Source organism: Girardinichthys multiradiatus, chromosome 13 (genome assembly GCF_021462225.1).
Source record: "Girardinichthys multiradiatus isolate DD_20200921_A chromosome 13, DD_fGirMul_XY1, whole genome shotgun sequence".
Classification (NCBI taxonomy): domain Eukaryota; kingdom Metazoa; phylum Chordata; class Actinopteri; order Cyprinodontiformes; family Goodeidae; genus Girardinichthys; species Girardinichthys multiradiatus.
In genome coordinates, this window is record NC_061806.1 from 35,336,550 (window position 1) to 35,354,127 (window position 17,578).

General features: G+C 40.0%; 2 protein-coding genes across 3 annotated transcripts in view; one reads left to right on the forward strand and one right to left on the reverse strand.

The window, feature by feature from the left end:
- cdc42se1 (CDC42 small effector 1) overlaps positions 1-8,203 on the reverse strand; it is a 33,653-nt gene extending 25,450 nt beyond the window's left edge. The window contains exon 1 of the mRNA XM_047383743.1: positions 8,078-8,203. The gene's annotated coding sequence lies outside the window, so the exon portion shown is untranslated. The remainder of the gene's footprint in view (positions 1-8,077) is intronic.
- Positions 8,204-12,998: 4,795 nt separating this feature from the next.
- On the forward strand, positions 12,999-16,577 carry mllt11 (MLLT11 transcription factor 7 cofactor). 2 transcript variants are annotated; one of them, XM_047382882.1, is made up of 4 exons: positions 13,038-13,138; positions 13,645-13,728; positions 15,669-15,835; positions 15,920-16,577. In XM_047382882.1, exons 3-4 carry the CDS (start codon positions 15,680-15,682, stop codon positions 16,010-16,012), a joined length of 249 nt encoding a protein of 82 aa, XP_047238838.1. In that variant the 5' UTR covers positions 13,038-13,138; positions 13,645-13,728; positions 15,669-15,679; the 3' UTR covers positions 16,013-16,577. The 2 variants fall into 2 exon arrangements, with proteins under 2 accessions (XP_047238837.1, XP_047238838.1); XM_047382881.1 differs by lacking the exon at positions 13,645-13,728 and having other exon boundaries at positions 12,999-13,138.
- Positions 16,578-17,578: the final 1,001 nt, after the last annotated feature.

Below are 17,578 nucleotides of genomic sequence, written 5' to 3' on the forward strand. Positions count from 1 at the left end.
TATGACCACTGGAGTCAACTCCTTGCGACCCTGCATGGATAAGCAAGTACAGACAATAAACCGTGGAACTTTTTCTGGAGGCTATGATAACGTGAGAATCTCTTACTGGCCTACGCCAAGAAAGCTTATATAATGAAAGGAAATTACTCATGTCCCCTGTCCCTATTTAGCACTATTTAGCGAACATTTTTGATTTTTTGAAAAAAAATTTTCAAAGAGTTTTCTTTATTTTCATGACTATCAATATTGTAACTTCTCACTGAAGGCATCAAAACTATGAATTAACACATGTGGAATTATATACTGAACAAAAAAGTGTGAAACAACTGAAAATATGTCTTATATTCTAGGTTCTTCAAAGTAGCCACCTTTTGCTTTGATTACTGCTCCGTACACTCTTGGCATTCTGTTGATGAGCTTCAAGAGGTAGTCACCTGAAATGGTTTTCCAACAGTCTTGAAGGAGTTCCCAGAGATGCTTAGCACTTGTTGGCCCTTTTGCTTTCACTCTGCAGTCCAGCTCACCCCAAACCATCTCGATTGGGTTCAGGTCTGGTGACTGTGGAGGCCAGGTCATCTGGCGCAACACTCCATCACTCTCCTTCTTGGTCAAATAGCCCTTACACAGCCTGGAGGTGTGTTTGGGGTCATTGTCCTGTTGAAAAATAAATGATGGTCCAACTAAACGCAAACCGGATGGAATAGCATGCCGCTGCAAGATGCTGTGGTAGCCATGCTGGTTCAGTATGCCTTCAATTTTTAATAAATCCCCAACAGTGTCACCAGCAAAGCAACCCCACACCATCACACCTCCTCCTCCATGCTTCACGGTGGGAACCAGGCATGTAGAGTCCATCCGTTCACCTCTTCTGCGCCGCGCAAAGACACGGTGGTTGGAACCAAAGATCTCAAACTTGGACTCATCAGACCAAAGCACAGATTTCCACTGGTCTAATGTCCATTCCTTGTGTTCTTTAGCCCAAACAAGTCTCTTCTGCTTGTTGCTTGTCCTCAGCAGTGGTTTCCTAGCAGCTATTTTACCATGAATGCCTGATTCACACAGTCTCCTCTTAACAGTTGTTCTAGAGATCTGTCTGCTGCTAGAACTCTATGTGGCATTGACCTGTTCTCTAATCTGAGCTGCTGTTAACCTGCGATTTCTGAGGCTGGTGACTTGGATGAACTTATCGTCCGCAGCAAAGGTGACTCTTGGTCTTCCTTTCCTGGGGCGGTCCTCATGTGAGCCAGTTTCGTTTTTAGCGCTTGATGGTTTTTGCGACTGGACTTGGGGACACTTTCAAAGTTTTCCCAATTGTTCGGACTGACTGACCTTCATTTCTTAAACTAATGATGGCCACTCGTTTTCTTTATCTAGCTTCTTTTTTCTTGCCATAATACAAATTCTAACAGTCTATTCAGTAGGACTATCAGCTGTGTACTGTATCCACCTCCTGCACAACACAACTGATGGTCCCAACCCTATTTATAAGGCTTGAAATCCCACTTATTAAATCTGACAGGGCACACCTGTGAAGTGAAAACCATTTCAGGTGACTACCTCTTGAAGCTCATCAACAGAATGCCAAGAGTGTGCGGAGCAGTAATCAAAGCAAAAGGTGGCTACTTTGAAGAAACTAGAATATAAGACATATTTTCAGTTGTTTCACACTTTTTTGGCTCAGTATATAATTCCACATGTGTTAATTCATAGTTTTGATGCCTTCAGTGTGAAGCTACAATATTCATAGTCATGAAAATAAAGAAAAGTCTTTGAATGAGGTGTGTCCAAACTTTTGGTCTGTACTGTGTATATACATGTGTGTATATATATATATATATATATATATATATATATAAATATATTTGTTTTTTGTTTTTTTAAGTAGGCAGACAGGAAGTGGGGTGAAGAGAGGGGGAAGACATGCAGCTCAGGTCTCCAGTGTTGGGACTCGAATCGGGGACATTCTATATGGGTCACTCTTCTAGGCAGAAAATAAGTATTTTCTACATATTTTCATTAATACTGAGGTGAAGACTTTGAAGAAGCTACTCTGGCAACCTACAGTCCCTATTTAAAGGGCTTCAATGTAAAATTTGTTTATATGTGCTCAACACATCCTGCAAAAGTAGAAGTTGGAAGGACTGACTATATATCTAAAAAAAATCCTTCTCTTCTTTGATTAATCAGCATCAGACTTTCAAATGGATTCTGGTTAAATTACAGGGACCTAATGGTATACAAAGTTAATATACACACTGCTAAGTACAGGATTACTCATGAAGATGTTTGGACCCAGCCATGACCCAACAAAGATTTCTGTAATTCTCCAGGAAATAACACAGACAATCATTAAGAAATACCTTTGAAACTAATTTCTTATTGTAGTTGGGCAACATATGACTGTTAATACGCAACACAATGGAAGAAAAATCTTATTAAGTAGTTATAGTACTTTATACATTCTTTAACCAACCTTGGGTTAACTAAAGTACTCGAACACCTTTTTTTTGTCACACTTCAGTTTAGTTCTTGCAAAACATTGGTTTATGTTTATATTTTCATCCATCACTCCCTGTTAAGGAAATTGCAAGTTTCCACTGAAACAAAACTGCACCAGAGCCTCAAGCTACTTTCACTATTAGGTACTATGTCCTTGGCTGCTGGAGTATATACTGACCACTTTTCATCACTCTGCTACATTTTCCTACAACTCTCCAGTTATGCACAACTTGCAGGTTTTTCTGCCATCAACTTTATGTTCTTTATATGTGTTTTTATTTCTTCTCAAAGAACATACACATCACTTGGTGCTTCTGAAGTTACCAGCATCATCTTCCTGAGGGTGCTATCAGATGAGCTGTCATTGCCAATAACTCGATGTCCTCTTTCAATTGATGCTGCATTTTGCCCTGGCACTGAAGGAGCTACTGCTGCAACTTGCTATTCAAACTCTCTTCTTTCATCCCATAGATTGAATAACATGCTTAGACCTTATGTTTAGCTGTTCTTCTCTTAGAAAAAAAACAAAACAGCAATTTAGCTACTGCTGTCTTCATTCTGTGTACTTTTTCTTTAACACAGACAATACCCCAGTGCTTCTATCTTTTTGTTTGTCTGTCTTCACAACCTTCAGTCAGCTGCAGCAGCCAGCCGCTCAAAATGAGCCAGGTTTTGCTCAAGGTTTCTTTGAGTTAAAAGAGGGTAATTCCTTTCCATTGTCACCACATGCTTGCTGAGTATAAGATGTTACCATTAGGGGTTACTGCAAAATCTGTGACTCGATGCATCTGGCTGAAATTGACTGCATTGTATTAATACAATGATAATGGAATTTATGTAATAAACATGAATCTTTCAATGTGATTGAATCCAGTTTATATATATTTCAGTTCATGCATTGGGTCCATTTGTCTTTTAGAGTGGCTTAAGTGGACAGTTACTCCATAAGTGATCTACATTCAGTCAGAACTACCTTTTTTAAAGACAAAGTATTGAATTCACTGTAAGGACATATCTGCAAACTGCTTAAGTTCCCTGCTAAATTTATAGTGTCATAAAATAATCTGCTAATTGGAAACAAAATATGAAGAATTGGTGGATGGGTGAAAATTTTTTGCCCTGTATTCTTGTTTATCCTTTGTCTCATTTGACAAAATGACACCTGTTTTTTCCTGTACCTGCAAGTTTAATTTCAATTCATGCTGATTTGAGCTTGTAACAAGTGGATGATGGTAATGCTGGATGTTATTTGGCACTTTTTGAAAGAGGAAGCGTTTTAATAATCCTATTTACACTATTTACAGTGTACTTATATTGTTTAGGTGTGGTTACAAAGCAATTTTTAATATGAGTGAAAGGTCCCAAGCACCTTATCAGATTCTCTGCGAGCCCCTTGGACTTTTTAATTGTGCTGTAGGAGTTGTAAAATAAAACCGTTTCATGTTAGTGCACACTAAATACCAACTGCAGATAATCCTGAGCACTAAGCGAAAGTCTCACTAAGCTTTCCCTTTTTAAAAAATGCATATTTTTCATTTATCCATTCCCATTCAACAAGAGCTCAAAGCCTAACTTCAGCATGGGAAAATTTTGACCTCTGAATGTAAAGACAGAACAGTTAAAGTGGTAAAAAGCAGACTGACTGCAGCTGGAGCGCAGGGAGGGAGAAGGAGCAGGCAGCTTCACAATGAAGCCTTTTCATTCAGACATTTGAAGGAAAAGCCTTCCAACTGGTTAACGGTCGACCCTCCTGTTTTAACACAACGAGCAGCTTTCACGGCCCCCCCCCCAGGGAAAAAAGTTAACACACCTTAAAGTGACGTAAGTCTTCAGCTTCAGCTGCTCAGACACAAAATTAGTGACTGCAGAACACCAATGTTTTGAGCTGATTCAAAAACGGAGTGAAAGTGAAATAAAAAACTCCTTTTGGGAAGCTCAAACGACCTGCTCTCATCAGATACTATCATTTATTGTTCAGTCATCAGTTATAAAACAGTCCTATAGATGAATGGAGAGATTTTTCCTCAATTTCCAAACGTGATCCAAATAAAATGACAGAGTTACAATCCCCTAAACGCTGACCAATTACTGCAGAAAAACCCTACTGGACTTTTAAATATTCCATCATTTCAGAAACAGAGATTAAATCTCACAAAGAACACACAAAGGCAAAACTATTGAACCAGAACCCCTTCAGTTGGTGAGGAAATCCTGAAAAACTCCTGCAATGATTTAACTAGATGCAGGTTGTTGAAAGGATGAGCTCAGCAGAGCGTTTAGCTCTCGCTAAGATTAAGATCAATGATACATATCCGCTGCTGGTCCTGAGACATTTGTTTCGCAGAAATTGAAATTGGGCCAATTTGCCTTTTACAAGTCAGTGACTCGGGGTGACTGAGGGAACCAAAGACGCACAACGAATTTACAAAAACAATAAAATATTCAAGATAAAAAATTTGCCAGAAACGTCTAAAAAAAGTTAAATCACATAATCAATCAAGGATTTTGCGTGAAGAGTATTTTTTGCATCAGGGATAGACGCTTAAAGATGGCAATCAACACAGTAGACCACGCTACTATTTTGGAAGAACGTTTTGTGCAATGCTGTTCAATGTCAAGGGCCAGTGTCGTCATCTTTCAGATGTTGCATTGACTCAACACACCTAGCATAACGCTACCGCAACATTTTTCATGACTGCACTTTTCTCCGTGACCTTAGTGAGATCGGAAGAAGATTTCTGGGCCCCAACCATCAGTTTCAGCTTCGATGCAGAGGATGGAAAATACCATCAGTGTTTTCATACCTGACCAGGTCACTGAGAAGGGAAGTGTGTCAAACCTCAACCAGATTCACCATTCTTCCTTTCTTGTCTCTGACCATTTTGACCGCTCTTGCTTTTTTTTTTTTTTTTTTTTTTAAAGGACAACTAAGCGTTGGCACACTAGGTGCGTGGATCCATCACAGCAGGCTTGCCACCGCGAGCAATACAATAACTTATATGGATTGCTGCCAGCTCAATGTGATCATGGTAGAGTTGTACCTTGGGCATGAGGCAAAAGTGTCCAGTTCTACTTCAAACAAATATCCCAATACACTGCTACCCAAACCTGTCATGGTCCTTAGGACCTTTCATATTTTTTGTAAATTTTTGGGGTTTATGTTTATGTTCATTGCTATGCTTAAACTAGTTCTGGTTAGTCTTTGTTTCTCTGTTCCACGTGCTTCCCCTTTTTCGATAATTTGGACACCCTCTATAGGCAGCTTCCCTCAGTTGCGTCCAGCCTGCTGGTTTGCTAGTAGTTAATCACTCTCACCTGTCCCTTGCTCAATAGTCAGCCTTCCAGTAAATATACCTCCTAATTCCTCAGTCCAGTGTCAGACCCTCCTGCTATGCTCTATGTTCTATGGCAGCCATTGTTCCTGTTGCCACCCTGTTAGCCCCAGAGATGCAGCCAAATCCTTTCCCTTTGTAAGTTTTCAGTCTTTTTTATTATGAAACCTATTTCACCTATGTCCTGCGTGCATGAGGGTCCTCCACACAGACATAAAGACATAAACCACAATCCCAGCAAAGAAAATGCTCGAAACCCTCCAAAACATCTTACACTGTAAAACTCAAAAAGCCCCTAAAGCTTTCGACAAGACAATGTAAAGACCACCCATGTTTTGAATTAATATATATGCCCCTATGTGATATTTTCAGTGGTTTGCATATTTTCTAGTGATCACAAAACTTTTCTAGGTCAAAATAACTAAATACATAAACCGGTTTACTTAAAAGAGAAGTAGCTCTGTTATCTTTAGAAATGGAGGTATCTCATTATATTGAAACTGACATGAAAACAGATTTTAGGCCAATCTCTGCTTTTGTGGGACACTAACAAGAAGTAACGCGATTCAGGGACTCCAGTATTACAGAAATTACTGTATGAAGCTAATTCTGAACAATTTTGGAACAAAGTCTAAAAACATACCAGCCAATAGTCTCGAAGTAAGATAGGAACTCTCTTGAATGTATCCAGAAACAATTTTGAGAAAAGTTTATTTGAAGTAAAATGAACATGTTTCTGAAAATATGCAGCCATTAGCCCCAACAAAGTCTTTTTTCATGATTTTGATTGTTTGCATGACACGCACACACTAAGTTATCTGCGAGGAGGTCAAACCTAACTTAGTCACTCGCTTTCACCAACTACTTCCTCAACTTCTTCACATGTAACTAGATATCACTTGTAACATCATTTAAAAAGCTGTGTTTGCACTTGGTGCAGCAAAAGCTGGTTGAAAAGTTCTACATGATGAGAAATATCTTGTGGGTCAGAGGTTTTTTTTTTTTTTTTTTTTTGGTTTATCCAGAAATTTTTGCCTGGAGAAATGTGATTCCCGGTGAGAACTCAGGGCTTTCCAAAATGACTAAACTTGTTCCTAACCACTCTTGAACACAGCCTAATGCTCTGAATACATCCCACAAACACTGGGAACAGCAGTGTTTCCCTCTTTTCCTTTCACCACACTCCTTTAAACTGACTCGAGACCTGTAATTTGGCTCCAGATCTGGATCTTCACACCGCAGACCCAGAAAACAAGAACTTACTCCTCCACAGCCAGCATAGGACAGGAGTGTTATTTTTGGCTTTCCGGAAGCATCTCTCCAGGTTCATCCTAAGCCTGACAGATGGTTCCTCTGACCTCCGATTTTAACCTCCAAATCTGCAGGCTTGAACTGATTGTCTGATTTTTTCAGCTGTTTTGCTCAAAAATTATAAAATTGTTATATTTTATGAGGCTATTTTATTTTATTTGAAAAAACTCCTCGTTTGCAGACTTTGCTATGTTCCCAGGAACTTGTTTGCTGCGTTGAGGTAAAGATTCGTTTAAATATTTAGATTTTAAAGACCTAAAAGAGCAACTTCCTCCTTATTTCTATATATTATAGTTCACCACTCTAAACACAAATCAGATGGCACATTTCTCTACAGGAGGGAAAGAAGAAAAAATTATTAACTGCGATAATTTCACCTCGTACAGACAGGAAATCCAAACCAGAGAGCAGATGATAATAAAGCCCGGGGGGTTTGCCTGCGACACATTAGATTCTCTGACCTGATTGGGAGCTCTACTCTAGTCTCATAAACCTTGAAAACGACGTGAATCGTCCTTTTAGGAGGGAAACAGGCTTTAAAACTGGACATAAAGCAACCAATCAGGGGGTTACACTACAACACCACTTAGAAATGTTCCACAGATGTTCCAAAAGCACATTAAAAGCCCTAAATTCTAACATGCTTTCAGCTGAAAGTGAATGAGAGCAAAGGGCCATATAAAAATCTTTAAAAAGCCACAATCTTGTCGCTGTCCACATGTCAGGGTCATCTAAATTTTGTGAAGTGGCTCTTGTGTACAGTAGATTAATGATTCACAGATTAATCAGTCCTACAGGGGTGGTTGGACTGGTAACTTCAGCTAACACAAGACGATTTGACATTTTAAAATAGTTTAAATCTGTCTTCAATCAATTAACATAAAATAATTATTCTTGTAGCTCAGTTTAATAAGAAAAATGTGCAGCAGACTCACCAGAGATGAGCAGAGAGCGGCTGAAGCAGTGAGATCATGAACCAGCTGCAGTTCTCTGACAGTCTGCCTCTTTCTGTGTGTGAGGTGTGGCTCCAACCAGGAAATGCATCCTCTTTTTTTTCCGCTAAAGAGCTTCGTTTTTCTCTTTTCCCCCGTTCCCTTTTAGTGTTTCTAAACAGCCAAAGAGCGCCTCCTTCTGGTAAAGACATCATACAGTCATATTTATACAGCACACTATTAATTTAAACCATTGAAAGAGAAACCCTGCACTTTAAGAGATCAACCCACTCTAAAACACAGGTTGGAAGTGAATCCAGCTTCTCTCTTCTTTGTCGAGCTTAAACCAAGTAATATCAGACTTTAATCATCGAAAAATTACTGTTTAACATCAAAATTTAGACTAAGGCTTCACAATGTTTGGAAATCAATATAACAAATTGAATAGTATTATTCATTGGACTCTTTCATCACCCAGGCTGAAGTCACCGAGGTGTTTAAAAAGCTCCGCGGTGGCAAGGCTTCGGGGGTGGATGAGATCTGCCCTGAGTACCTCAAATCTCTGGATGTTGTTGGGCTGTCATGGTTGACACGCCTCTTCAACATTGTGTGGCGGGGACAGTGCCTCTGGACTGGCAGACTGGGGTGGTGGTCCCCTTACATAAGAAGGGGGACCGGAGGGTGTGTTCCAACTACAGGGGGATCACACTCCTCAGCCTCCCTGGTAAGGCCTACACCAGGGTATTGGAGAGGAGAGTCCGACCGATAGTCGAACCTCGGCTTCAGGAGGAACAGTGTGGTTTTCGTCCCGGCCGTGGAACACTGGACCAGCTCTATACCCTCTACAGGGTGGTCGAGGGTTCATGGGAGTTTGCCCAACCGGTTCACATGTGTTTTGTGGACCTGGAGAAGGCATTCGACTGTGTCCCTCGTGATGCCCTGTGGGGGGTGCTCCAGGAGTATGGAATTGGGGGCCCTTTATTAGGGGCCATCCGGTCCCTGTATGAGCGGAGCAGGAGTTTGGTCCGCATTGCCGGCACTAAGTTGGACCTGTTCCCGGTGCATGTTGGACTCCGGCAGGGCTGCCCTTTGTCACCGGTCCTGTTCATAACTTTTATGGACAGGATTTCTAGACGCAGCCAAGGGCCGGAGGGGGTCTGGTTTGGGGACCAGTGGATTTCGTCTCTTTTTTTTGCGGATGACGTGGTCCTGCTGGCCCCCTCTAGCCAAGAGGGGGCCAGCATGCGCTGTGGCGGTTCGCAGCCGAGTGTGAAGCGGCTGGGATGAGGATCAGCTCCTCCAAGTCCGAGGCCATGGTACTCGACCGGAAAAGGGTGGCTTGTCCTCTTCAGGTTGGAGGGGAGGAGTTCCTGCCTCAAGTGGAGGAGTTTAAGTATCTCGGGGTCTTGTTCACAAGTGAGGGAAGAATGGAGCGGGAGATCGACAGCCGGTCCGTTGTGGTGAAGAGAGAGCTGAGCGGACAAGCAAAGCTCTCTATTTACTGGTCGGTCTACGTTCCTACCCTCACCTATGGCCATGAACTTTGGGTCATGACCGAAAGAATGAGATCCCGGATACAAGCAGCTGAAATGAGTTTCCTCCGTAGGGTGGCCGGGCACTCCCTTAGAGATAGGGTGAGGAGCTCGGCCATTCGGGAGGGGCTCGGAGTAGAGCGGCTGCTCCTCCACATCGAGAGGAGCCAGTTGAGGTGGCTCCGGCATCTATACCGGATGCCTCCTGGACGCCTTCCTCGGGAGGTGTTCCAGGCACGTCCCACCGGGAGGAGGCCCAGGGGACGGCCCAGGACACGCTGGAGGGACTATGTCTCTCGGCTGGCCTGGGAACGCCTTGGGCTCCCCCTGGAGGAACTGGAGGAGGTGTCTGGGGAGAGGGACGTCTGGGCGTCTCTGCTGAGTCTGCTGCCCCCGCGACCCGGTCCCGGATAAGCGGAAGACGACGAGTACGAGTACGAATAGTATTAAAGCTGCATGTTCTTTATTCCTCTCTTTCTCCACTTGAGTACTTCCATCCGAATCAGGGACCTATTGCATTAAGACTCCATCTGTCACTCAAAACTGCTTGTCCAAAATGATGTTTATCATTTGAAATGATATCCAAACTAACAAACTAAGAAGGTTAGAGTCAAACAAGAACTAAGGATGGGTATTTTTGTTTCGTATTTCCTCTCATGTCGACGGTTATAATGTAGAGTACATATGTCAAAGTCAAGGCCCGTGGGCCGACTCCGGCCCGCGAATTAATTATCTATGGCCCCCTGGATGATATTTAATTACTATTAGAACCGGCCCGCAGGCCACAGCCGCCCGCTGACGTTTTGCACACACCAACACTACATTCCCCACAATGCAACGGTAGTCCGCGAAGTCACTGTAGCGCGCACAAGCGGCTTCATTGTTCATCAGCAATCACAGCAGAGATCAACTTTCAGGTACCCCCCTCCTCAAACATGGCTAAACGTAAGGTGGACGCTGAGAACAGGGGGTTTCAAGCCAGGTGGGAGGCAGAGTACATGTTCACGGAGGCAAAAGGCAAACCTGTGTGTCTTCTGTGTAGAAAGTGTGGCTGTAATGAAAGAATATAATGCAATATAAAGTTTATAATGCACGCACTTTTATTTATGTATTCATCTTGATATTAAGAAACATACTTTGTTTTTCAAACCAATTAATTGTTTTGCTGTTTGCCTGTTGAAAATGTTTCCCCTTGAGGTTACTGACAGAGCCATAACAAAATATTGCTTTATTCATTTAATTATTAAATAATGTACTCTGTGTTAGGTCTTGGTTCAATAGGCTATGTGCAATCATTTCAATATGTTTTAATAAACATTGAACCAGTCTGGCCCTTGGCTTGTAGCAAATTTGTTTTTTTGGCTCTCGGTGTATTTGACTTTGATATCCCTGATGTAGAGGTATCAACAAAAGAGTCATTGATCACCATCAACTGGCCCAAAACTCTGCAAGACTCCTAACTGGAACAGAGGAACTCACATATCTCCAGTTTTGTCTTTGCACTGGTTACCTGTCCATTTTAAAATGTCTTTTAAGATGCTTACTTTAACTTGTAAGGCCCTGCATGGTTAACCTCCTTCCCATATTAATGAAGGAGCTACATAATTAACATTTACTTACCTACTTCACTTTCTATGCTGTGTTTTTGATATAGTGGAGCCCTGCTTTAAACTTGATTTACTCAAATGTCTTCTCCTCTTTTTATTTTATGAGGGTCGAGATGAATTATCTTATATATATATATATTTTTTTTTTTTTACATTTTCATACATTATTTCTGCATTATTTATCCCTGTTGTGTAATTTTTAAAGAATTTTAGGGCTTCTATAACTAAAAGGCTTGTTTCTTTTATCATTTCTTTGCACACACACTCACACCTAGTGGTAATTTATACTGTAGAATAGAATAGAATAGAATAGAATAGAATAGAATGCCACAACTGAGTCAAAAAACATTTTCAAGAGCGCCCCCTGAGGTCCAAATAAGCTCAGTCTTCTCAGCAGGTACAGTCTTCTCCAATCCTTGTGAAAAGTTCATCAGTGTTGGGTCTCCAGTCCAATTTATTGTTAAGGTGAACACTCAAGTATTTCTAATAATCCATAATCTCAATGTCAACACTCTGATTGCTCACCTGTACCTCCACCATTTCACAGCTCCAGTTTGTCCATCAGAATCCCAGCTGGATGCACTGAACAAATCAGAAAAAATGATCCTCATACTGCTTCCAGGCTCCTCCAAGTGGGTCAGAGTGCAGCACAAGAGGTAGATGATGGCATCATCCACGCTGATACCAAGCTTGTAGGTGAATTGCAGTGAATCTAATGAAAACCGTACCAGGAGGCACAGCCAATGAGGTCTTCAGTGGATCCATTATCAGAACCACTACTGAATCCAAAGAGTTGGTGTTAATGTTGGAGTTAAAGAACATCATTGCTGTGAGGCAAAAGAACCAACTGAACCGTTCTTCTTCTTCTTCTTTTTCTTCTTCTTCTTGCTATTATTATTACTATTATTATTATTATTATTGTCACATTTTACATCCGCTTCTCCCACATAAATAAATAAATATAAATAAATAAATAAATAAATTATGTGAACACATGGTACATTCGTAAATAGGTTAATGTGTTTCAGTGTGCGCACATAAAGCCCAGATGAAACGTAATCAAGCATACCGGAAATCTTATCTTCTTTCAAAATAAAGCATATTTTCTACGTTGCAAGAATGCACGGAAGTGTCAGTGATTAGATTTGCAAGAAGCTAGTTTGTCTAAAGAAGGTACCAGGGAGCAAGTGGTGGCATTTTGAGTCAAGTGATATTGCAGTTGCAGGAGCGTGCAAGACTCAGTCACAACAGAGAGCTGAGCCAACAAATCATTAAAAGCCTTATATGAGGAGTATTTTAAACTGTTTTCTGAATTTAACAGGGAGCCAATAAAGGGAAGCTAGAATAGAAGAAATATGATTACATGTCCTGGTCAAAATAACAACTTAATGCCATCCAGATTAAATTACTGACTAAGCAGTTACTTTTTGGAAGACTCTGGTTCAAAGATGACAACTTCTGCCTTGTCTGCAAGGCAGAAGTTGCAAATTCAAGTAGAAAATGTAAAGTGATCCATGTTTTATGTCTTCAAGACATGGCTGTAGTCTATCTGACTGATTTAGTTAATCAGGATTTATGGATACATACAGCAGAGTATCATCAGCATAACGGTGGAAATGTTTCCCATGCTGTGTTTATAGATATTTTTATAGATATTTTTTCCAGCACTAGTGGCCTTATTTAAGTCCGCTGCATTAGATGACGCATAGTTTTTGTTGCGTTAGATTTTTCAAATGATCTATCTATAAAATTACCCTTCTTTTATTTTGAAGTGCATAGCCGGAAGTGTTGCTGTATAAGACTGAATTTGACGCACTGAGCTCATTAAAGCTGCGGCAGAACATCAGTGGTACCCACCGGTAACAAAAAGAAACCAGGGGAACAAAAGGAGACAATTTTTAGCAGATACATCCTGATATAAACAGGTAAAAATAATGTTTTTCTCCTCTGCTGATTTAGAATTTTATCTAATGAATTTTTGACGTTTCCTTTTGGTTTTACGCCGCATCGGAGGTTATTCTAAATTAAAATGACAGCCCTAAAATAAAGAGCTTTAAGATCTAGTAAGTCTAGTTTTTATTATTTTTTTATCAAAACCTATTTGAATTAATTGTGTTATATGTTATTTTATGGAGTGAGTCGTGATTTCTTCCCCGGGGCTCTGCCGGCCAACGCCTCAAACTGGTACCGATCCGCCGCTGCCCCCAAAAATCAATAATCGATAGCTACAACAGCGGGATAGGCGACAGATTTTAACCCACATCTATATTGCTGTCTAGCTTTCAGATTTTTGTTGGTCCTGGTCCGTATGAGCCGGGCTGACGCATGCAGGACGCGTTTCCAAGAATAAAATCTGCTTAAAATAAAACCTGCAGAAATCTGAGCGTTATTTCTGTCTGCTGAGACACGGTGACCCGGTTTTTTGTTTCAGTGTCAGGAATAATCCATATCTGTTTGATGAAATACGACTGACTGATGCAGACCAGGATGCAGAACCGCACCCGTTGAGACACAGGTTGGGATCCCCAAAACAATAATTACCTCCATCATCTTCTAATGTAACTCTTCTGATTTAAAACGTTCGTTTTAGTCTCACTGGGTGACTTCATGTACTATCAACTGGTGTATTGTTTTAACTAATAAATGTAAAAAGACAATAAAACCACAGCTGGGTGATGAAGAATTGGTTTCTATGGCAAAATTTAAAAAAATACAGCAACTTTAAAGTTGCAAATTCTGCTTTGTGTGCAGTTGAGTTGATGACATCACAAGAGGCACAAGATCAAGCTGTTTAGCTCAATGTAGAAAATATTACGGCAGGCAAACAGCTTTTGAAAGATTTCCACATGGATGCTGAAGCGTTCTTGTTGCATTTGAGTTACACAGGGGTTCATATTGCTTCAGCTTACCTGACGCATTTAGTTTTTTATTTCTTACTTTTCCCCTCTCTGTTCTGTCCCTTCACAAACTGCTTTCATGTGTTTTACTGATGCCAGGTGTTGCCTAAAATTCATGCAGAATTCTCAAATATGCCAACGTTTGGCTGCAGCAGCTCAAAATCCAAGTAAAAACCCTTTGAAAGAGGAATTTGATTGAAAACATAAAAAGAAAAAAACGAATGGATGTACTGAAAATAATTTGGATTTCTTGCCTTAGACCTTCTGTGATGTTACCAGAAGTATGTGCATGTGAAAGCTTGTATTTTGGAGGGTAGATTTTATCCCGATAAATAAATATTAACAAAGTTACAAAGAAAACACAATTGTCCCAAATTGTTTTATAGCTGACAAAATACATCTAATGTAAGTTTGATGAATTTACTATCAAAAGTCTAGTTTTTCTAACATATACTTCATATTTGTTTTAAAATACAAAAACAATAATAAATTGGGACACTCCTTTCTTTATTGCCTCCTTCCTTTATTGCCACTTAAACTGGCTAAATTTACAGTATCAGCAGTATCACACAATGCACACAACTAGAACGTTGTTACTCATTGGTAACACCATGGTGAGATCTAGAGATCTAAAGAGCTGTCCGGGGCCTTATGAGAAAAGATTGTTGGTACTTTTTATGGGTAAGGAATTTATAGATTTCTCAACAGAATTTGAAATCTGTAAAACGGTGTACAAGTGGATAACATTCAGGACAACTTCCAACATGCCCAAGTCCAACCATCCAAGTTAGTTTACCTTGAAAGCAGACCACAAGATGCTCAATGAAGTCTCCAATAACTCTAGTTTGTCATCACGGGACCTAAAGCAGGTCCCTGGAATGAAAGCGCATACCTCTGCACGTTTGACTTTGTTGAAGAGTTTGAAAAGAGGAAAACTTCGCTCTCAAAGAAAAACATAAATCTCAGACTTAGGTTTGTCCTAGGGAGTGTAGACAAACACTAGGACAACAGGACAGAGGACATATTTGGCTCCAACCAAATACTGCATTCAAAGCAAAGAACCTCATAGCAACTGTAAAGCACAGAGGAGGAAGTGTCATGGTTTTGGATGTTTTTGCTGCAGCAGGACCTGGCCAGCTCACCTTCACAGAATCCACTATTAATTGTACTGTATATCAGAAGATGCTTGAAGAATAGTGGAAGTAGAACTGGACCCGGCCCATGTTTACATGACACATTTTTTGTTCGATTGGCCGTTTTATTCCGATTACTTATGTGCACGTAAACATAGCTACTGATATATGAACATTTCCTAATGAAGGACTACATGTTTATTCGTAATTAACTGTCCTTGTTTTTTACAAGACTTTATTTAGTACAATTTCTCGAAAACAGAAATAAATTAATATTTATGCTAATGAAACAGTCCTCCACAAAATAAATACAACACATAAGCTGTGTCTGTCCCATATTTTTCTGTTGAGTTTCTCATGTCAAAAAGAGGTCAGACTGCAACATTATGCAGGTCTGTCCATATTTTTATGTTTGTCATTTACAGATTGTTAAACGATGGAGAAATCAAACAGTCAGTATGACTCATTCCTCTTCTGGAGGCAGCCGATCCTGTCCCTTGACCTGTCAGAGCTGGAAGACCTGGGATTTACCGCTAGCGGGCCGATCAGTAGCAGCAAAGCAAAAGACAAGCTGCGAGGACAGGACGGCGAGGCGAGCCGATTTATTTCATTAGGTAATATCCCTCCCTGAAAGTACAGCACATTTACTGTTGTTTTTATGCTGTTTACCCTGCAGGAGGAGTTCTCTGAATTTTCCTCCTTTAATTACTGGAGGGCTCCCATCGCTGCTGTGGACACTCTACTGGCTGATCTGAACCTGCTGCCCTGAACCCACCAGAATCTGAACCCAGATCATCCCAACTTCATCCAAACCCCAGAACCTACAATAATCAGTTTGACTAGGCCTCTAATCCTGCAACCAGACTAAAGTTCACCTGAAGTCATGGTGATTATCTAAGTTTCTTTATTTACAGTTTAGGTACTGCTACTGCTTTTAAGCTGGATCTCACAAAGTGCAACACTTTATAAACACCTTATAATAGATAGCTTTGGTTTAGTCTAAAATGAAGACAGGCATGTTGTTAAACCCTGAGTTTATTTTACTCTATCTGCATGTTTTGCTAGGAAGGATAAAAGGACGTCGTGTCTCATTAGTCTGATTCATCTGGTATGAAATAAGACTTCAGTCGTTAATTTTCTGCAGTTTACATGTCTATATGTTTTTTTTTTATCTGTGCCTTTTTTTATTAATTTAGAGCGGCTTTATTAACAGTAAACTCCCCATATTTCTACTTATTTATTTATTTATGCATGTTGTTGAGCAAGACTGGGACTTTAGACCCGACCCAGAACACCAGAAATAAATTGCTTCTTAAAAAAAAAAAAAAAAAAAATGACTCCAGTGTGATTTTTCTGTTTTTATTTGTTTTGACAATTTGAAGAAAGATTTGTCTCAATAATTACATTTTACTCAAAACACAAATAACTAGAATTTGAGTAATAACAATAAGGAATAATAATAATAAGTAATAACAAAGACAGCCTAAGTGAATACATGAAGAAGTGTTCATTAAGATTAAAAACCTATCCACACCAACTGAGCCCTAAACCTTATAACTGGTTATGCCATTATGAAAACAGACAATGAGTCCTTCCCATCAGTGTTGAGGAATTTGGACCCGCTCCTTTTAGCAGAATAGTTTTAATTCAGCCTTTATTGTTGAATCATGATCAGTGGTTCATGATTAGGGTCACAATCACGGTAAGTGATCTGCAGTGATTTAGATGATGTTCTGGGTTTGTTGGTGAACTCATGAATGACTCATTGGGGTCATTTTAACTTACCACTCCTGGGAAGGTCCACTTTTGTTATATATTTCTCAATTTGTCCATAACGGCTCTCAATGTGGTTCACTAGAGTAGCAAATCTTTATCAATGTCTTTGCAATCCTTAATGTTTTTTTTTTTTTTGTATTTATTCAGATGATCTTTTTCTGATATTAAAATATATTTGTCATTCTGAAACATTTAAGTGTGACATTTAAGGGGGAAAATACAAAAAAATGTCTATGCCCCAACCCACACCTGCTGTTTCTGCAGAGGGTCAGTGCACACAGGGGGAGACCTGGGATAAGCTGATGTAAACGCACTGAGGTAAAAACCATATAATGAAAAGAGAGAGCTGAAATGACCTTTTTGACACTTTTAACGTGTAATTAAATTATCCACTTTTGTGATGTTGTGATAATTTGCAGAAATATAGCTTAACATAACATTTGTTTCTATATAAATTAAGTACATTAATCTGTAAATTATACGTTTTATTCATTTTGTAAATGTATAGGGTTTTGGGGGGTTCAATTTTCCAATGGAAATGAAAAACAAAATCTGAAAA